This window comes from Diorhabda carinulata, chromosome 3, assembly GCF_026250575.1.
Source record: "Diorhabda carinulata isolate Delta chromosome 3, icDioCari1.1, whole genome shotgun sequence".
NCBI classification, from domain to species: Eukaryota; Metazoa; Arthropoda; class Insecta; order Coleoptera; family Chrysomelidae; genus Diorhabda; species Diorhabda carinulata.
The window spans coordinates 13,422,160-13,445,477 of NC_079462.1; the positions used below are offsets into that span (position 1 = coordinate 13,422,160).

The window sequence follows — 23,318 nt, forward strand, 5'->3', positions numbered from 1 at the left end:
TTAGAGAAATATTACAATTTATAAAAGTGAAATTAGAATCAATAGAAAGTTAGAAGCATATAGGATAGAATTAAAAAATATAAAAAAAGAAAACCAATGGTACATAAGATAAACGAGCAAGAAAATTGAGGAATTGAGGCACTAGAATGAGAAATGATAAAAAATAACTTCATAATGCATGGAGTTAAAGATAAAGAAGAGGAAAGAGATAGAGAAGAGAAAATGTTGCGAAAGTTTTTTGACGGTTTTTAGTTCGTAAGGATGTCTACTTTGAAAATCCGTTTGATGCCTCCTTGACACCCTTGAGCATTTTGAGAAATCCAAGATGGCGGCCAAAAAAGTCAGCAAAAAAATACAAAAATAATAGTTTTAAAAGATATGGACATATAGCAGTTAAATTTGCAGTTAAAAATATTTTTGGCAGCGTTTTGGTTGAGCGGAGACCGTTTTAGGGGTCTGGTTTTTATATTTTTTCAATAATAACGAGTCGTATATCGATTTATATGTTTTTATGAATAAGAATCTCGAATTTCAGATCAAAATAGGTACTAAAACAGAAATTCCTATTTCTTAATTATTTTTTTGGGGGGGGGCTGCTTGAGGGGGGAACCTGGAGCTACTGAATAAAATAAAAAACGAACAAAAAATAAATATATTCACTCAAACTCAAATACATTACTTACAGATATAATACATTTTCAAACAAAAAAATAATAAGCAAACAAAAAAAATATTGCAGATAAATATAATTTTACTCGTCGTCCGATTCTTCGCTTTCTGATTCATTTTGCGCAGTTTCCATAAATTTTGTTAGTGGATTTTTACATTTTATTTCGTCCCTTTTATCCATCATGCATTTGCACATCAGGCTACATGACAACTCATTTGATAGACGACCACATCTGTTTGAGCCACAGGGGTCTTTAGCTTTGCAAGAGCATTTTGCAAGCTCTAGAATAAAATCTGGTGCCAATTTAGTATTTTTGGGGACAAAAATTGGGTTTAAAATTTTGTTTTCGTCATCTTTTTTCCATCCATATTGCGTAACGTCAATTTTAGGAAGGACAAGGTTTTGGACAGACATCCAGAAGTACACCTGAAAATGCACACTTCCCACATTTTCGCAAAAAGATTCGGTTGTCGACTGTAAAGAAGCAAATGAGGGTGCTTTTAGTGGGGCATGTCCAACTTTTTTAGCCCAAACAGACAGTCTTGCAGCCGACATATTGTCTACGGATTTGACGTTATAGCAGGCTGCAATAAAGTCGGGTCAATCTTTAAATACATCTTTTAAATTACTGTCTAATTTACCCAAATATTTAAAAGTAAAACTCTCTGCTAATTTTTTAATTATTGTTTTTTTGCCATTTCCGTGGTACTGTGCTACAGTCACATCCCGATAGATAATAAGCAGCTGGTAAATAAAAATTCAAATATAAATTGATGCGGTGATATTTTTGTGGCCAATAAATTTTTTTAAGCAATTTGAATGGTGTCTTGCATCTACTGCATGGAAGTCACTTGGCGCTTGAACGATCCTAGATCTTACTTCTTCTGCCCATGTATTGGCGTTTTTCACAGGCTTTCAGAATGTTTTGATATATGTCCAATATTCGTACAATATAAAATTCCTTGAATCGGCTTGGGTTTTTAGGATCTTTTTCACGACATTTTTCGGTGCACAAGTAGTCTTCTCTAAAATCGCACGCAATAAATGATCGCAGATTACGCACTTCTGTTGGTTTGAATTCTTCCTGTTTCCTACTTTTTTTGAACAATCTGGTAATATGGGTATTGTATATGTATGTCAACACACAAGAGCGATGGCAATAAAATTCATGGATCTCTAGTCTCTGCTGGTCCTCAATCAATATCAATATAACAAGACTAATACCCAGCAAATTATATCAGCAGAAAAAATGATGGACTATAGAAAATGGCGAAGAATTTAAAAGATACAGACGTCATGTTGCATGAAGATTAAACAGAGGACTGATGACATAGATAAATAGAGCTGTTTTCGAGTAAAATAAGATAATTATAGACGGTAACATATATAACACCATTTTGAATAAGAAATCCTGATCTCCTGAGGCAGAAAAGGACTGGAAATAAAACAGAAAGATTCCATAGAAGGATAAGGTAGTCAATAAAATGAAAAATGCAAAGAAGAGGATCTAAAGAACAGATTTGAAGATGGAAATGGTTTTAAGTTTAGAATAAGTAATGAAAGTTGTGAGATATAGATATAATTATAGTTGTTACATCAGGTTCGATGAAGTATAAAAATGAGAATGAATAAAATAACATGAAAATAAATACCTACAGTGATCCAAAAAATAACAATTATAATATAAATTATATAATATATAATATATGAAGAAACAACATTAAAAACTTGAATGAAAGAGGAACAATGAAAAGTTTATAAAAATAGAATAAAAGTAAGTACGTGAAATATTAGAACTATGCTAATACCAGAAAAAAAAAGAAAAGATAGACGTAGTGGGACTGCAAGAAATATATTGGAAACAACAAGGGACAATTGAAAAGAAATAATTCAGTTTCTACTACTCTGAAACTAAAAAGCAAGGATTGTTTGGAGAAGGAATTATGGTAAGAACTCAATTAAAGTACAATCTACACAATTGAAATCAATAAATTGATTGATTGAATATTATAATTAACCATTTAGCCATAACAAATGAACTGAACAGTAGTGAACGTGTAAGTAGCAACCGAAGGAGCATAAAAGGAAGATAGAAATGAAATCGACACAATAGTTGATATAATACTGTTGGTGGGATATTTTAATGTACAAATTTGGAGAAAAGATTACATAAGACAAGTAGCAGGTGGACACACAATCCATGATAAGAATTACAACGTTTATGTAGCATCGCAGCAATAATGAAAATGATCATAAGTAGCACGAAATTTACAAACCCGAGAGTTAACAAGTTATTTTGGACTTAACCAAATCAAAAAAGTTCTACCTAAGTCGACCACACAAATAAAGAAGCGAAAACAATCAGCCATAAGAGATGTATGATTGAAAAGCTAGTTCCTATTTCTTTATGGTAATGGCAACAATTAAACTAAATAAATAAAATAATGTGTGTAAAAACAAGAGGACGAACAAAATGAAATACGGAAACGTTATGAATTGAAAACAAGACAAGATTACGCGGAGCAAGTACAGGATATGAATTTAAAGCAACAAGTAGAAAATTAAAACGTGATTGGAGAATAGGAATATGAGAAAATGTCTACTGAAAGCAGCGAAGAAACAATTAGAAATAAGGACAATAACACTAAATCATTTTGAAGAAAAACCGTTAAGGAAAACAAGATATATAAATTAGAGAAATTATAGAAGAGGACTGTTAACGGTAGATTGCGATTGTAGAGATGAGTTGGAACAAAATAGGTTGGAATTAACAGAGAAACCAACAAAAACTGGTAAGGATAATAAAAGGTCAACATCAGGAAAAGATTGAATACATATTTAACTGATAAAGTATGGTAGGGATGAACTGCATGAACGTTTTTATGAATTTCTAAGAAGAAAAATATGGAAAAAGGAGAATACGGCGGAAGAAAGGGAAAATGAACAAATTGTTACAATACACAATGAAAGAGATCAATTACAGTGCTAAAACTACAAATGAATTACGCTTCTAAATGTAGTTAACAACTAAAATACAGATACTCATGGTAAGACAGCAAACCTTATTGAAGGAGAATACCAATTTGACTTCATGCAAAATAAATTCACAATGCAATTCACATAATTGAATAGTGGAAATATGCATAAATAACAGATAGATATAAAAATGGTGTTTATAGCTTGCCAAAAGCATTTTACTCCATCAATAGAAAGAAAATTATGAAGACTCTGAAATATCAAGGGAGCAAAAATTGAGACCTTTCGGAATGACTATGATGGAATAAAAAGGATACTGAATAACAAAGGAGAATCTAAGGAATTACCATTTCATAAAGGTGTCAAGACAACTCACTATCTGTAACAGTATTCAGTACTAGAAGCATAAATAAAGGAAACATAAGAAAAAGCGGGGGTCAAATAATATCATATGTAGACGACATAATTATAATTACAAAGAGAAACATAATAGAAAGTATGACAAAGAATCAAGGTATGAAACTTGGAATATGTGGCATAATGTTTATCAGTAGAGGGAACTCAATGCATGTCTAGAGATTTTTTAAAAAAAGTGAAAATTTAACCATTTCACATCCAGTCTACATCACCATCAAGTCAACAGGCTCGCCGAATAAGCATTTTAAGTAGCCAATAACATATTAAAAAAATGTAGTATTGACAAGTCCGACGTTAAACTTGCTTTACTTAAGTGGAGAAGTACACCAAGAAATGTAATTTAGGGTTCACCCAACCAACGTCAATACAGCAGAATAACCAGATTTCCATTACCTACCTTTCCATTACAAAAGACAGTAACCTAAAACCAAAAATAATACAGGAAAAGTCAACAAACTCCATATTTTTGTCTATTGTCAAGTTGGTTTCTTGGATTAATTTGATATTTCACAGAAAATGTGTGATACCGTATTTTTCGTTTAAGTAATTAATTACCTGATACTGAATACATATTTATTAATTATTAAATTAATCTCACTGTTATAAGAGTGATAACATTGTGATTGATATATATTCTATAGGTTTCCTCAAATCAAAAACAAATGAAACTTGAAATTACTAATCTCATAGACAAAAAAATTATTTCAGTTCTTAAAACCAAATTGGATAAGAAATATTTAAAATGCAGAGATACCTAAGGTTATTATCCCACAGTTTCTAGACCCTAAATTTAGTGTACTTACTAATTATAAATAATAATAAAAAATTTTTACAAAGAACAAATTGAGAACCTAAAATAAAATTAACAAACTATAACGGTATTTCTGCTAAATTCTATTGTCCACCAAAAATTCCTTAATCTACTTACTCCATCAACTATTGTAGCATGCAATTGAACCTCTTACTAATTGGTTGACTGAAATTCTGACAAATGACAATAACAATGATTAATATATCAAAGACTCCTTTAAAATCAAAGGAACTTTTAATGATATGGTATTACCACCGAGTTATGTATTACCAGGATTGGATTGTAATATCTCCATTTAGTGAAGTCCAGTTAAGTTTACAAACAAAAATTGACATTTCAATCCACCTTTACTACAATCAAAGATAAAATACCAATTAATAAGTTAACTAACATATTCGTCAGTAACCAACTAACCTTACCTAACCTATAAAATTCAAATTCATTATGACCTATTCTAATTTATAAAAATGAAATATCAATTATGATATTACAGGCTTCAATATGGCTAAAATATGATGTCGAATAGGAAAAAATATGGCTGCTAGGAGGTAACAAAGAATATTGTTCTGCCAGCTTTGTTACTTTTTGCAGTTTTTTGGAAGGGGTACTTTAATGATTTTATTGAAATAATTACTTTGAAACTCAAGTATACCTTGTAGCATACCTCTAGAGAATCTTAGTAAATTTGGGAAGTATGAAAAATGTTTCAAACCTAGTAGGAGAAAACATCATCTCAAGTAATAATAAAGGTTCTCAAATAGATATTACGATGGAAAATTAAACTGTATTAACCTCTGGACTTTCTACCAACACTTTTTGGAAGTAGTCACTCATGTTTATTTATCAATATTTTGTCACTGCTTAATTTTTGAATATTTTTATAACTAAACTACACACGATCTACAAAAAAATTTTTTTAAAAAAAACCAAAAACGAACAGTTTCTATCCCAATTATAGTTTTTGAGTTGGTGAGCGACAAATAGTGAGAGCTCTTATAATCTTAAAATACAAGTAAGTTTTTAACAGTTTAAAAAATTAATATTACTCGTATACGAACCAGTTTAAATTGGTATTCAGTACAGCCCTGAAAATAGATGCAAAGTCGCTCGAAAGCTTTGTATAGTATGAAAAATATTCACTAAATTAAAAAAATTCTCCGATGACAGCTTGCCCCATGATTGAATAATTGTTTCTTTTATAGCAGAAAATTTTTTTTCATAACTATCAAAAGGTCTAAGAAATAAGAAATTAAAAAAATTTATATATATATTTTATATTTATATATATATATATACACATATATATATATATATTTTTTGGGGGGGAGGGGATTAGGAATCTGCTCTCAGACATCTAGGCTGATCAATATTGTGCCTAGATAGTGTCGGGTTGGCTATTGGCTGTTGTACTGCCGACCGACTAAACCCTTCCCCCTTATACGTGGATTCACCTGCTGAGAAGAGTGCTGGAACTACCGTTAAGTATTACTTCAGCATTCCGAGCGTTGCCTTACACTTATTTTAATCTGTGCTTACTTCTATCTTCTTCTTTTGTCTCTATTATTTTCTGGATCATAACCGATACTATGTTCCATTTTTTTTCATCCTGTAACATATGGTGTAAAATATTATCTGGAGTAAGTGTTTCTCCTACACATTGTTCAACTTCAATTCGCTGTGGGTTCCATTTTGCACATACGAAAAATGTGTGTTCCGCGTCATCCATTTGGCTACAGTACGTGCATTCCGTTGTATTACTGATTTTAAACCTGTGGAAGTATGCTTCAAAACAGCCATGTCCTGTTAACATTTGACTAAGATAGTAGTTCACCTCTCCATGTTTTCTGTTTACCCACGTTCTAATATTTGGAATCAGTCTTCTAGTCCATTGTCCAGTTACTGCTTGTTCCCATTTATCCTGCCACCGATTTAATGTTTCAGTACGTATCTCTATCTTCTCATTCCTTTGTTTGCCTTTTGTTTTGTATCGTTCCTCAGCCTGCAGTTCTATAGGTATTATTTCTGAAATCACTAACAGCGGAAAGCACTACATACTCTCAAAGCTAACTTTCTTTGCACTTTTTGGCAAATATCCCTGTATTTGGCATATTTCAGCGTTTCATACCATACGGGAGACGCATATAACAAAATCGAGTGAGTTACTGCACATAACATTTTTCGTTTACTTGCTGTAGGCCCATTTTTTTGCGGCATTATTCTACTTAGAGACAAAGCAGATGCTTCTGCTTTCTTGCAGACGATTTCGATATGTTTTTTCATTGTAGCACCTGTGTCTAGGGTTACACCCAAATATTTAATTTGCGGTTTTGTAGTGATTTCGTTATTCAAGACTTCGATGGTGAGTCTTCTTGCTTCCTTTCCCCAAAAGTACCGCCTCTGTTTTTTCAGGTGCAAGATCAAGTTTTTTCAAATGCATCCATCCAGCTATTCTTTGAATAGCGATGTTAGCTTCTACTACTACCTGTGTCTTTATCTTTCCTGTTACTACTACTACAAGATCGTCAGCGTAGGCCACCAATTTTACGCTGGCATATCCAGTTGCAACAAGTCGTCATAATATAAGTTCCAAAGGAGAGGGCCAAGTACCGAGCCCTGTGGGACACCGCAGGTTACTTCCATAATGGTATTACCTACAAGTAGTGTCCGGTCCGTTAGATAACTTGTGATCATGCGCATTAGATATGGCGATATGTTTCGCGTTTTTCAAGCTGTCAGCTATTCCTCTCCATGGTGCGGAGTTGAATGCATTTCTTACATCTAACGTTACAAGTAAGCATATCTTACGGTTTGCCCATGCCACATGTTTTGCTTCTTTTGCGATTTCTAGAACTCTAGCTAGTGCATCCACAGTGGAAATACTTTTCTGAAACCCAAACTGAGAGTTGCTAAAACCTCCTCTTGCTTCTATTTCTGCAAGTAATCTATTTTTGACGAGGTGTTCAAGAATTTTTCCCATGCAGTCCAGGAGACATAGTGGCCTGTATGACGTTTTTAAATCGTCCGTTTTTTTGGGCTTTTCTATTAGCACTAGTTTCGCCACTTTCCATATTTTGGGAAATTCCCCCGCATACAGTTGTCTGTTCATCACATCGAGGCACTTTTCTGGCAGGTATTTCACTACACACTTAGTTATCTCTGGTGATAGCTTATCTGGTCCAGCCGCCTTCTTTGGTTTTATTTTATTTGCTGCCGTTACAAGTTCTTCCTGTGTCCATGATATTATATCCGTCCTCACCATGTCAATATGTGGCCAGGTGGTTATTTCATATTTTGGAAATAGTCCACTTGCTTCCTTAAGTATGATATCCTGTGAGATTTCTGTTTTCGGCCTTAGTAGAAATCTTTTTGTCACTATTTGGTAGCCTTCTCCCCAAACATCGTTTTGAACTTCCTCTATAACAGTTTTCCAGGAGTGTTTCTTCGCGTCTTTTATCATTTTTTTCAAGTAATTTCTTTTTTCTTTATATTCGGTTCTTGCTTTCTCTCTTTCTTCGACTGTGCTTCCGGATATTCTGTTTGCACGTGCCATGTATCTCTTTTTACAAAGGCATTCTTTTCTGGCCTCACTGATCTGTGATGACCACCAGTATACTGGTTTTCTCTTTCCACTATAGTTGTATGTGGGCTGAAATGTGCGTTGACAAGCCTTTTTAATAGCCGCCATGAGTCCTTGAGGGTTTAGGGTGTCTGTTTCTTCTCGTATTTTTTGTTTTATCTCAGATATGAAGTATTGGATTTTCTTTTCTTCTATTTTCCATCCTTTAATAATTTTTCAGGAGCTACTTTTTGTGTTTCTAAAGACGGTAAAAGATGTAATTGTGATCAGACAATGTTTCTTGGTCCAGTACTTGCCAACTCCCAAACATTTTGTTTATATCATTTGAGACAAAGGTGACATCTATATGTGATGAACTGTTTCCTCGGGAAAAAGTAGGAGTATTTCCATGATTTAGTGAAACCAAATCTAGGCCTGCGGCCCATTCAGACAACATTCAGACGCATTTCTTATTGCGCGTTCCAATGGCGTCTTTGAGTTGGTTCAGAATTATTCCGAATACTTCTAATGTAAGGTTAGGTGACATGTAACAACTAAAAACGACTAATTCTGTGTATTCAATCCACACGAAGCCCTTGCCTCGTCCGCTATTTAGGACACGAATATCGTTATTGGTAATGCCTATAGCTGCATCAAAATTTTCATCAACGTACCATTTTGAGTCTTTTATGAGTATTTTATTCGGTTCGCTCACTATTGAAATGTCTATATTGTTCACTATTATTGTTTGCTTTAGCAGATCGTGTGCAGGTCGCCTGCGACCTAGATTTATTTGTAGAAATTTAGCCATTTCTTAGCCTGTTCCCACTATATCGCCTTTTGCGATATCTCTTCGGTATCTTGGGCAACGCATGGTGTGTGGTCTGTGACCAGATTCACTACACATTAAACAGTAAGATTTCTCAGTGCATTTATTCTTTTGGTGTCCCTCCTTTCCGCAGTTTTTGCAGCATTTGGATCGATCAGGTCCGCTACATTGCCACGTCGTGTGTCCAATACCCCAGCATTTGTAACATGTTAGCACATTAACTCTCTGCCTAACGGTGCAGCTTACAAAACCTATTCTTATATTTCCCTTATCCGAAAGTTTTTTACCAGTTTTTTTGTCAACTAGAACGGTTGCGATCTGAGTCTCTCGGAAACCAGGACGAAGATTACTGACTGAAACATAATCTGTTTCGCTTCCGGCCATAAGTGACTTCACTGCTGTTTCAATCTCTTCTTTACTGGTGACCGCGTCGATATTTCTGACGTGTAAGACCGCTCGTGGTTCCTGTCCCCTTATATATATATATATATATATATATATATATATATATATATATATATATATATATATATATATATATAATGCATTTTTTGCTTTTTGAATAGACTAGGACATTTAGATATATTAATATAAATAAAAATAAATTTATTTAATTTCTTATTTCTTAGACCTTTTGATATATTAATGCTTCTAAATGTTCTTGATTTTAGGTCTCTTCTCTTTTAAAATTAGTTTTTTTTTAATAATTTTTAAAATATTGAATATTTGATTTGAATAATTATCAAAATTTTTTCTTGTCACAGAAATACACTGTACAAAATAGGGACCTGAAGATAACTATATCCTCAATATAAGTTATATTTTGACATTTTGATCTGGTTTGTGTATCTTTATCACAAGGTTGTATGTATCAATTTTCAATTATTCACTAATAGGGAGTTGTGTAAAATGAGATACTTAAAATCAGACAATGTATCAGCATATAAACAAGATAGAACTACGGAATTAAAGAAATCTATATCGTCATAAATGCCAAAATACTAAATTTGTACTTCAGAATGAACCAAAAAGTGCTTGAAAAATTGGAAAAATATCCCCCATAAAAACAGAAGAACCTAATAAGTTGATACACTAATCTCTAAATTTTGTATGATCTTATATAAGATTCTCAAAAACTCGTTTACAGCATGTTTATCAAAATCATATTCATTTCATCAGGCTCATCAGGGTCATTTCTCGAATTATACCATGTTTATTGCACTTCAACTTTGCCAAAAGACTTTATTCATAAAATGCAATGAGGATAACAGGATTTCTATTGAAAACACTTGAAATACTCTTATAAGTTTCCTTCGGATTATACAACCAGTACTATCTATATTAGTATGAAAGTTCATAAATGTATATATATAAATATATATATATATATATATATATATATATATATATATATATATATATATATATATATATATATATATGCTTTTAAATGCTCTTGATTTTATGTCTCTTATGTTTTAAAATTAGTTTTCTTTAATTTTTAAAAGATAGATGATACACTCAACTTCAGTAAAGTCGAAACGTCAATTTTTATTTTTCTTACAAAAATTATAAAAAAAATTATTTTAAAACAGAAGAGACCTTAAATCGAGATTATTTAGAAGCATTAATATATCAAAAGGTCAAAGAAATAAGAAATTGAAGAGAACCACCGAAAATCTTAATTAATTATTTCCCAGACGACACGTTCCCAAAAAAAACCACTTTATATATATATATATATATATATATATATATATATATATATATATATATATATATATATATATATATATATGTATATATATATATGTGTGTGTGTGTGAATTGTAAAGAAAGGAAAGGAAAGGAAGGAAACACAAAGTAGACTAACTTCAATATATTTTCCGAGCTTTCGAATAATTATTCATCGTCTGGGAAATAATTAAGATTTTCGGTGGTTTTTGATATTGTTAATGCTTGTAAAACTTTTAAACTCAATATTCAATATTTAAATTGATGTTGAAAGAATTTTTTTCCATTTCTTTTTTGAAAGGTTATCTGATTGGTGAATGACTTCTTAGACTGGTCAAAGTATTTTCTATTACAATTTATACAGGGAATTTCATAAACTATGTTAGTTCATTTGATTAGTTTTATCGTTTATTTTAGTAAAAATAGATTGGATATTAAAGATTTCATTGTACGCTATCTTAATATTAGGTTGTTTAATGACGTTAGAAGGTAAGACTGGTATGATGTCAAATTGACTGTCAGATGTATAACTTTGCAGAAAACGTGTCAGGCAAGCGAGCATGTGCTAGGATATAGTTTGCTGTCACTTTTGTCAGAGATTATCGGATTGGTGAATGACCTCTTCGATTGATCAATATTTGTTATTGCCATTCAAACAAGGAACTTTATAAACTATTTTAGTCAACTTATTGGTTGGTTTCTTGCATTCATCTCATAAAATTTCGGCTGTAAGCTACTTTCATATTATATTGCTTAAAGATTCCGAAAAGTTTAAGAGTAACTGATTTTATATATTTGGTAAAGGTGTATAAATAATTATTAAGGTACTTTCAGCTGTATTGCTCTCTTGTCTGCTGTCTTAGTCAGATGTATTATATAGAATTAGTTTCAAAGATATGAAGGGAACAAATTTTTATAAAAATGTTTCTTAAGATATTTATTTGTTGCTGAACTCTCAATCAATTCGAAAAAGTCAATTAAACCTCGTTATCTATTCTAAAACGTTTTCTGTTTACATTCTACAACGCCTCATTAAAGTTTAAATCAAAGTAAATTTTAGTAAATTTGTTGTGACAATCTTTTTTATATCTGCTAATAAGCTTTCTAGTATCTATAGTGCTCACAAAATTTAAATTATCTCTTATAATTTCCTCCCATTTTAAGCAAATTTGGTTTGCATATTTCAGGGTAAATTTATATTTTCTAATTATTTTGGGGAACATAACGAATTTAAAACCACAGTTTTCTATGGGGTAATATTTTATGTTAGTTCAGTGTTTGTATATGTTAGAACATAAGCTTCCTTTTTATCCAGATCTCTTCTACCTACTCATTCATTCTTTAGTAATTTTCGTCTGAATTGATTTTAATTTGCTACTGCTTTTTGTCGTTGTGCTTTCTTGGATATGCCGTAAATACCAATTTTATTACTTTTCAATAAATTTATTATTTACTAAAATCTTATTTATTGTTCCCACCATTAACTTCAATTTGAAAAATCATGTCTAAGGATAGTTTATTGAGTTTTTAGTATTTCAATTTATAAAGTGTTTCCACCTGTATCATTTGAATGAATATTTAATTTTATAGAGATCTGAGCATTCGATGATATTAACCACTAGTAATATACCTACATTAACCGTATTTGATAGAAAAAGTAGGTTAGATACAAATTTCTCCTCAGTTTTTTCATTGATTAAAATCGATTTGTCATTATCCCATACTTCAATCACAATAGTTTCCAAACTCCAATTTTTTATAGGAGAGTAATAGAAATTTGCTATTTAGAAGTCACACTGTAGTTATATCCACTTCACGGTGTAACTATAACCATAATACATATTTTTAAATATGATCGACCCACTAGGTAGGTACCCGACCATCACAACAACGTCTTAAGTACCGCTCGAAAATGGTGGGTGCCTTCTACCTGAACCCCACTAGCTAGAAGTTGAAGTAAGGACACGCCGAAGTAGTGGTATTGCTATAGTGTTATGAGAGAAATTGAATGCTGACCGCTTATACATTAATTTTTTCCGTTAATTTCACTCAGTGATGTGATCTACTTGGGATGTTTAGAATCTATAAATTTTGAACTATTAATATCAGTGAAGGTGACAAGATGTCACGTCGATATTTGGTGGTTTTTCTGGGTTTTGTGCTGTTGGTGATAGTGTCAGACGTAACAACAGAGGAATGTACACAGGAGAGTAACGATGGAAATTGTAATATGACATCTTTGAATGGAGACATGGGTAAGAGTTTTATCTCAATATGCCTTGATAAAAGTATTGTTTACTAAATAATCAATGGAAACAATGTGAAAGAATTTTCAGTACTTTGGTAAATAAGAAATTGTGACTATATAATGAACCTTGAAGTGTAAACATTAACTAATGCTGTAAAGGAGCTCAGTAGTCGAAATTAATTAAAAATTCAGCCACAACAACTAGTTTTCATTATTTATTAATTATTCGACATACTTACTACATTTGGAATAACGGAACATGATATATTCGTATATTTTTTATTATTTTGATAAACTTAGTTCTCACTTGATTTGATAACTGAAATTTTTTATTATTTTCCGTTAAATGAAGTTGATTCTCGTCTTATTTGTCTACCTTGGTGTGGCCTTGTATTTCATTATTGTTCTTGAGAGCTCTTAGAAAACCTGTTAGATGGGCATCTATTAAACTTATTCCATGGTGTCATTTGAATACATATTTATTAATATAATAACATACGTTAATTTCTTCTTCTAGTTTATTTGGAAAAATATATCATATCTAATGATAGATACGGAATTTTTGTCAATATACTTTACATTTTATTGCATATTATATAATCTTATTATGTTAAGTATTTTAAGATGAAAATTTATATCAATGATTTATTGATTTAATGATAAATAAGTTATGGGGATGTTGTTTGTATTTAGTTTATTGGTACTTGTAGGAAAGCACTTGAACTCAAAGAATATACTTCTCTCAGTGTAATGAATAAAGGTTTTCATCCACAAAGTTATCATATCTGTTCTGTCAAATATGCTTTATTTAGCATTTTATGGTTTATTTATCGGAAGAAATTAATCAATTTGAGTATTTATCAACATGAACACATGGATTTTGGTATTAATTGCAAAATTTCACATGTAATGTCTAAAACATGAACATTATTTTTTAAATAACTTTGTAACCTAGAGTTTATTAGGGTAATTACTGAGAGCTCAAACAATAGCCATCATGTGCAGGTACTTTCGTCCTTATTATTGATCTTCCATATTCCATTGTCCTAATGAAATCTTCCCCGCTGTTTTCCTCTAAAATCACCCAAGTTCACTGGAAAGCGATCTGGGTGATAGTAAAGGTAGCTTCCACCAATTCTGTCGTGGATCTTTAACGAACTGCCTTATTTTAGCACTATCAAATATCCTGCCTACTAGTTTTCCGTGATAATCCCGTATATTCAAAATAGTAGGTATGATGAACTGACTATAGAAATTATCACTTTATTTACAAAAAAAAATTTTTAATAAAATCCCCAATTGACCATTTCTTGATAAATGACGTGAGTATCCAAAGAGAAAGTAAAAAACTAAAAATAAAGAAACTGGATTGATTTTATTACAGTCTACCGTTAAGAATAAAAAACTCATAAGTAGACAATTACCGTTATCTTGTAGAAATCCGTGTCGCAGTACAGAAAATTATGCAGACCGTTCACCTAAATTAATTAAGCGACTATATGCCAAAAGAACCTCGACAAAAGACATACTAAAACTAATAGAATTATGATTAAATAAATAAATTTGTTAGGTTAGGTTAGACAATGTTAATGGATGCATAGAAATATGAGGACTGAGAAAAAATTATAATCCAGTAGAGATCTGGCAGAAGTAACTACAAAAATTTAAAATGAAAATTAACGACAATATCGATACAGTTTTTATTGACATAATTTATGAATATATAAATGGAAAAATATATAGAGAACATAAGTGATCAGAGTAAGATGAATAATATATTCCAGCATAATAAATTTAAAGAACAAAAATAAAATAAAAACAAAAATAAAATCATATTGAATTCACCGCGTTGTCTAAAATAAAAGAGGCAAAAAGATAGCATTTCACATTAATTTTAAGTAATTTCATTAAATAATAAGGCAAATATTTAGAAGTGGGGCACCCCAAACTTACTCCAAAAATTTTTTATGGGGTAATTGGAAATTTTTTTCATTTTTAACATAATTTTTGTTTACTGTTTCATGATTTCTTTATACATCAAGAAAAAGTAATTTTATTTCTTATTATGACTTATCAACAAGTACAACATAATTAGTTAGCAAATACATTTAATATGAAAAATCGCGAATAGTTCTAGCCAACACATGCAAGCGATCACTGTGGTTAGCATAACGGCGTCTAAACAGAAATTCCGCGAAGTATATTATCCCGTGCACACATACATTTTTCACGATAAGCTTCCAACGATTGACCTAACCTAACCTAACCTCATGCACTATTACTTTAGATGACCGCCTATTCCGATAAGATTGGATAATTATTGACATTCAATATGCATAAGGTAATGAGTGTTATGACGGAAAATATGTGTCTCCCCCACCTTTAAAGTATATTCGGAGCACTAAAAAACAACCCCATATGCGCGAAATGATTTTGGAGTAAGTTTTGGATGGAGCCTCACTTCTAAATTTTTACCAATAATAACAATATCTGATTCAATTAGATTCAAAACTATATTTTTATTTTATAAGAAAAAGTTAGAAGTAGTAGTAGTAGTAGTAGTATAATAATTATTGCAGAAGGAAGTTTCTAAATTCTTAATTTCATACCATTAAAGAAGATAAACATTATATTTTTTCCACTTTTATATTTGCCTGGCTTTTTGTTACTTTTTGCCTTTTTCTTATTGAGAATTCCCCTGCTTCGAGGAGATTTTTATCCGGTGTAACTGTCAGTATAGCAGTTTCATGGAGTTTTCTTTGGATACTTCACTTCAGTGGTTCATCCCTGTGGATCAACCAATGATATGGATATGGGACGGTCTTAACTAAAAAATAAATGTCGATGACAGTGGTTAATTATTGTTAATTATCATCGAACTATTAGTTACGTAAATAGGAGCAAAATCAGCTTCCATAACTCTATTCTGATTAAATGGATATATGTAATCCACTCATGAAGCTACTTGATGTCAAATCTAAAGATATATCATAGATAAACATTATTTTCAAGCATCATTTCGCTTCCACGTATCTTAATCTAAGGGCAGTTATTTTTCAAAAGGTTTTCATTTATGAAAAAAATGTGAAGGAAAATTCGTTTTGAAATGAACCCCGAAACTATTGCGAAAGATATTTGATGGGGAAACTATTAACAACAGCAAATTCTAATGTACGCATTTTTTATAACGCCAAAAAAATTCGTGAATTTTACGTTTAACCTGACGTGCATCGTTGATTTTTAAATCGGAGTCCTACAGTTTTTTCAAATTTTCTTCCAGAAGATGCGCATCATGAACTTTTTTTGGCGTTATAAAAAATAATTACATCACAATTTTTTGTTCATGGATTCCTTATTGAATGTCCTTTGCAATAATTGAAGAAAATTTGGTCTCATTTTGGGAAGTCGATTTCAATACGAAATAAGCACGTCAGCATCAAACGTAAGTTTTTGAATTTTTTTAACGTTATAAAAATACCTTCGTCACAATTTTTGGTTAATTGTTTACTGATTAAGTGAACTCAAATAATGTGTAATAATAAACGATGTTCAGGCATAGTCAATGAAATAGTAGTGTTCGGAATTGAAAATAATATGGAAAAAAATGCACTAAAAAACATTTATGTTTGTCTATTTTCGGCTAGCGTCGTCGTTCGACTGCCAACGATGTCTCGTCATGCTCCTCTCGACCTCTTATGTCCACTTGTGTGGTTATAGAAAATTATACGTCACTATGTTTTTAGATATGTATGGCTGACCTTTAGGCCTGGGGTTTTTAAAAAACCTTTGTATATTATAATCTGCACAGTCGTTATGTTCGTATATTTTATTTTATACAATAAATTTGTCTATTTGAAGAGCATTTTAGATGGAAACATTAGAAAGCAAATATGTATCATTTTTATTCATAGGGGTCACAGCCCATGTTTCTTACGTCACAGCGTTTTTAAATGTGTCTACTTCAATACTATTTGTCAAGACATAATAATATATAATAATAATACGTAATTGGAGCGTCAAGCTCTTTCTTTCTCTCTTAAAGCTCTGCCCATATGATTTTCGACTCGTATATAACTGAAAATCTTATGGTCTTGTTACTTGATAACACTGGTGTACATGATGTTTATAAGCACAGTTCAAACAATTATTTTTATAATGCTATTGTCGTCGTATCGTGACTAGTACTACTGGCCTTTAAGGCCCACAACTTATTTTTCTTTCAATCAATTTCACAATTCCTCTCAACAGGTTGCTATTCTTCCTCTCTAATATCTTCGAATACTGCATCCAACTATTTATATTTTGGTCTCCCTCTACTTCTTGTACGACTTGTACGTCCTTTTTGCAAAGTTACTCTCCTTCATCCTTTTAAAACGCTCATCTCACATTTAAAGCTTTCGAATATTTATGTATTCATCATCGGGGACTGAAAAAATGGCCAAAGTACAATAAAAAATTTGTATAAAAGTATAACAATAATAAAAATTACTTACATTAATTAGTTAAGAATTTTGAAGTTGATAAATGTTTTTTAAAATATATTTTAAAATTCAACACAACTAAATTGAAATTGAATTTTCAAATTGATGCTTGATAGAAATATTAAGCGTATTGATGCTGGTTACTATAGAAATCGTTATTAATTTTCATTGAATAGATTATATTATATGTCGTTAAATTTTTATAGGGCGTGAATGATGTTGAATATTGATTGGTTAGTTTATGAATGACATTAAATTTTATAGGTTAGGTCGTTATGAATGAAGTTGAATTTGTTAGGTTAGGTAAGGTCAATTGGTTGCCGATGGCGTTGAATTGCTTCTATAGAATTTTTTCTTTCCAAAATCTAAAAGATATGCATAGATTATTAATACTTTGATCATTTTGAGCAATATACGTTGTTGTTAAAAATAGACGTTTTTTGTAATTTTTTTCAGTTGTCCAAACTTTGGTAGATTCATAAGTTATAGACCTTCATATCAACTGAAATTTTTTCTTCAAAAAAAGCAAAATCGAAAATTTCCATTTTCACTTATTCGTCGATTAAAAAAATACTTATTTAAAGATCATAAATATATTACCTTTATCAGTAGAAATTCATTTGAAGCTTTGTCTAAAAAATTCTCTATATTTTTCTGGAAAATACGCTCGATTTCTTGGACCTGAAGCCCACATTTTGTCGTTTTAGGAAGCCCAACAGTTTCCCATATTTCGAAATATCAGTTTTTTCTTCAATATGTAGCATAGTTTGATTCATACTGTACATTGCCCACAAAATGGACGGCTTCTTTTGTCTGGTTTGTTCTCCATAATATGCTAAGAGCACTTTCGAAACTGGTATTTTTCACCTTTTTTTCTTCACACCACTTCCCATATAATTCAATATCTTGTAGGTAGCGATGCTTACTTTTTTGTGGCACCAACTCGTGTGCTGCTGCGTCAGCAGCCTGTCGTATTTCTGGAGAGGTACAATCCATGAATTCTTCATCGGAGGACATTTATTATTCGCAACAGTAACAATATAGGTTAGGTTTTCTCTCCGATAAATAATTTGAGAGCATTGTTTCCCAATTATTTCTGTTTCTCCTAGTAATGTTTTTTTCACAAGATGCTCAAGCAAATGGCCATACAATTTAGCATGCATAAAGATCAATACGAAATCTTTCCCTGTATACTCTTTTCTGTCTTTTCCAAATGCAAGTATGTCTCTCTTCCAAATGATGAGGAACGCTCCTAGTTATAACTGACGGTTCATTATTGTTAGACATACTTAGTGTTTATGAGGATATCATATCTGGTCCTGAGGCTTTTTCCATTTAATTCTAGTTAAAGTACTACCAAGCTCTCCCAATCTAAGTAGTAATATTTCATTTTAATGCATTTTAATAGAATTCAAGTATATACGAGTAGTTTGCTTTTATAGAAGTGACTTTGCTTTCTCTCTTATCATAGTTTCCTGTGGTATTGGTTTTGTTGGTTTCAAGCGAAAAGTCATCATTACTATTTTATATTCTGTACTCCAAATGTCCACCTCACCTTCAGAGACTGAAGGTTCCGAAAATTCCAGCTTAGTTATTTTCGAGATATTCCAATTTTTTTAAGTTTTGAGAGATTATGTTAATCAAAACCTCAAGTATTCCTACATATCAAATATTTGATAGTTAGAACTTTAATTGTTTATATTGTTTCGGTAGTTTTTTACCATAGTAAATAATGGCGAATGTAGGATAAAGTGATGAATCATTATTAACGGAGAGTTTAATAGAATCGTTGAACGGACCATGTTTTTGCCGAATGACTTATCGAGAAAATGCAACTGGTGATATTATAAGAAGAATGTTTGAAACTGTTGTTATTTTAGTCAATTTAAGACAAAAATCAATAAAAATAAACCACCAGTGGATAATGAAATTAATGGAATTGAAGTTCTTTGGTTTTTATTGCTTCTCAAAATACCTCCATTAATCCGGGAGAGATTTTACTTTGATGGAGAGAGCAATCCATCGGATTTAAAAAAATCAGCATGTTCTTACCTTTTGGATCAACCCTTTACAATAAGGGGATTTTCCTCGAAGAGTAGAATTTTATGAATAATTCTTAATGAAGACCCAATGTAGTAGAGAAAGTTAAATGATAAAATATTTGCAGTAATATTTTAGGTTGAAAATTTAAATGGTGCAAGATATTCGGTACCTCATTTCAGAAGAAGCTATACGACTGGCTTTACATAAGTTACATAAATTCTTTGGTTTCAAACATAAGAAAACGATTCTCATTGGTTTTCAGTTGTGATGTTAGAAGCTTAATAAAAACATCGAGCAGTTTTCATTTATGATTTGTGTGTCGCGAATTCGTTCCTTTGGGTACAAATTGCTTTTGATACTGGAAAAGAAATTCTCTCAATCGCCTAAAGAAATTCTCTCAATCTCCTCTTCTGTATTCGTTTCACGGATTGACCAGCTACTGATATCATCTATTCGAATCGGTATCTTGCATGTTTTAAATGTTCGGTCTTCTTTTCTTCTGCTGTAGTGTCTTGTAATCATAAATCTACCATATTATTCTCTAACTCTCCAACTTAATTTTTTAGTTCATCTGATTTTCCAGTAATTATAAGATGCTGAAGGCGTAGTTTTAGTATATCAAATGCAAAAAGGAGCCACAATTATCGGTAGTATAGGTAATCATCAAGCCATTCGGTTGCAAAACTACATGAATCGCATTCAAAAACGTCGGACGATGTAGGTGTTCGCTTGAATCAGTATAACGCACCCTGTCAGAGAGTGATCCGTTATTGCAAAATACACAATAGCTCGGAAGGCAGTCAGATACGGGATATTGACGTAGTCAATAATTGCATTCGTATAATGGAGTCATATGTGTGGTAAATCAGTGGTTCATAGAGATTGAACAACCTTTTTTCGAGACGCATCAGAAATGCTAGAATATACATAGGAAGATATTCTGTGCTTATTAGAGCCATATTTTATTAATTCAATTGCTTTAAAAGCATGAAATGACCTTTCGCATTGATACTTTATCATTGTTAAGATTGATTTTCATATACAAAATATTTCATTATTCATCAGATTTTTTCCCATGAGTCACAAGTAATCCGGTTAAGTTGAAGAAGAATTTTGCCACCGCAACTTTATTCGGTAAAGAAAGTCGAATTTGTTAACGATCACGGCTTCGACCTAGAAATGCAAGCATATCATTCACGGTGAAGAAACGTCATTGAAACCACTTATACTCACCTGTTGATATCGGTAACGCTACTTCCCTTTACACTTATATTGTCAAAGAATATTGCAATTTAACCATTTCATAAAATATCCGTTAATTTGTTATTATTAACGGTATTAAATTTCTTGAATAAGTTTTGTGTAGATGTAGATCATTGCAACGATTTTAAAGCCATGAACGGCAATGCCTCAATACCGTTTTACTTTATTGCTTTAATGACACTGTGCTAAAATCACTGGCCTTTGTAAAAAGGCTGCAATAAGCGAAGCTTATAAAATGAGCGTATATTTCATACTATTTTCATAATAAAACTTGAACAATATTCATCTGATGATAATATTATAGATTATGAGGTTTTTATAAAAATTATCAAAAGTCCTAATAGTTATATTCCAGATAATCATTAATTAATAATGATTACAATTGCACCGTTCGTAAATTATACATCGTTATACTACATCCTTTCTTTTAACCTTCAGAAGATTATTAACATTCAAGTCTAGCGCTACTATCTTACTGCTACTTTCTACTTTAACAATTTCACTCGTCATATTTCATGAATACATACAGTGATTCTCAAATGTCCCCTCCCCCTCTTTTATTTTTAACGGTGATACTTAGATAAAATTTGGAGCGTGAAAATGAACTATTGTAAGCTTCTCTACTAATGGACGTAATAGACATTGGTGACGTCAACAGGTAACTGAAACCAATAATATTAACTTAGGGCAAGTGACATCTCGTTTGAAAGATATTTAAAATACCTATTCAATTATACTATTTTTTTATTTTTTTCAAAAATTATATTTATAATTGTTCAAAATATGTTCCATCTACTTCTTGGCATCAAAACATCTAATTATCAAACTCTTGTTGAACTCAATGAAATGTGCCAGGAGAAATTCTTCAAGATTTCGTTGCTTTGAAACGTCAATAGGTAATGTCAGAAGCTGTAGCATAAACTTTAAATTTGAAATATCTCCACAAAAAAAATCTAAAGGTGTTAGTTTGGGTGACTCAGCTGGCCATTCTATTGGACCGCGTCATCCAATACATCTTCAAGGAAATTCCTCATCTAGATTACGTATTACTACAAAGTAATTGTGTGTAGAAGCACCGTATTGCTGGGACGTTATTTTCAAAATTCATTTGGATTATCTTCCAGAATTTTAGGAATTAATATGTGTTTTAGCAAAATACCTGCCCAGACATTTACTTTTGATGGGAACTGTGTATATTTTTCACGAAATATGTGAGGATTTATGTCACTCTAATACTCGTACTTCACATTATTTTTTCTAATAAGGTTGAAAGTGCCCCCTATAATAAATTGTCTTCACATAGTCTGGCATAATTTCACAGCATTGTAGACTTCGGTCGACTTTTAATTTTTATCGATAAAATATGTTTTTGGTCAACGCCTTGTGTACTGTACTTTGACTAAGTCCACGGGTAGAGTTACTTGGGGTGTGGAAGAAGAAGGGTTTTTCACAATATTTAACGATAGGCAGACTTTTGAATCTTTATTAATTAAAAGCAAAACTCAATTAATAAAAAACGATTGTCAATATTCAACAAAAAATATGCCAATAAAAAATGACACGCTGTTTGATTCCAACCAATCAATTAAAGAAATGTTCTTTTTGATGTTTTCAAATTAAAAATCAGAAAATCACCTTTTTAAGATCGTTGTTAAGAGTATCTCAAAATATTACATTACTAAGAATAGAGCGGTATTGCAATCCTAGCCCTAGATAATTCCTTTGTGGTCCCATTATCCACACCCATGCTCATGTAGGATCTATAGATGTTGAGACTCCTCAGATAGTTGTTTGCTTTGAAGCAAGGTTCTTTCACTGGGTCAAATCATAGGATTTTCCACAGACTGTTATTAAGAGTGCTATTGAGAGTTTGACAATTACCGAGGATATGTATCGTACGAGTAGTATCCTACTCCATTAGACAAAACAGTGTATCCGGATCAGCGGCCATGCCTGTATTGTATCTGTGCTATCTTTTTCATGCTATGATAAGACTTTATCTCTCTTCTGCACTGTCTCCGTCGCGCAATCTAAGAGGGTTGTCTCACCAATGAAGGTTTTCTTTCCATTGTCACCGCTATAAGATTCCAGAGTAAACTCCGATTGCACTGTTAAAAGAAATATTCCATTCCGTTAATAGTATTCCGCTCCTTGTTTCGGAACTCTATCATTTGTTTAATCTCTTTTTATTTTGTTTCATTTTGCACTTTTTCAGTTGGAATTTGAAATTTCTGAAACCGTTGGTAATATTCATTCTGAATAATCTGTTTTATTACCACTACACAAATAC

General features: G+C 31.6%; 1 protein-coding gene across 1 annotated transcript in view; it reads left to right on the plus strand.

The window, feature by feature from the left end:
• Nucleotides 1-12,943: 12,943 nt before the first annotated feature.
• The window catches only part of LOC130891598 (putative epidermal cell surface receptor), a 56,541-nt gene continuing 46,166 nt past the window's right edge, over nt 12,944-23,318 (plus strand). The window contains exon 1 of the mRNA XM_057796429.1: nt 12,944-13,248. Within this exon, the coding sequence (XP_057652412.1) occupies nt 13,116-13,248 (133 nt within the window). The 5' untranslated portion in view covers nt 12,944-13,115. The remainder of the gene's footprint in view (nt 13,249-23,318) is intronic.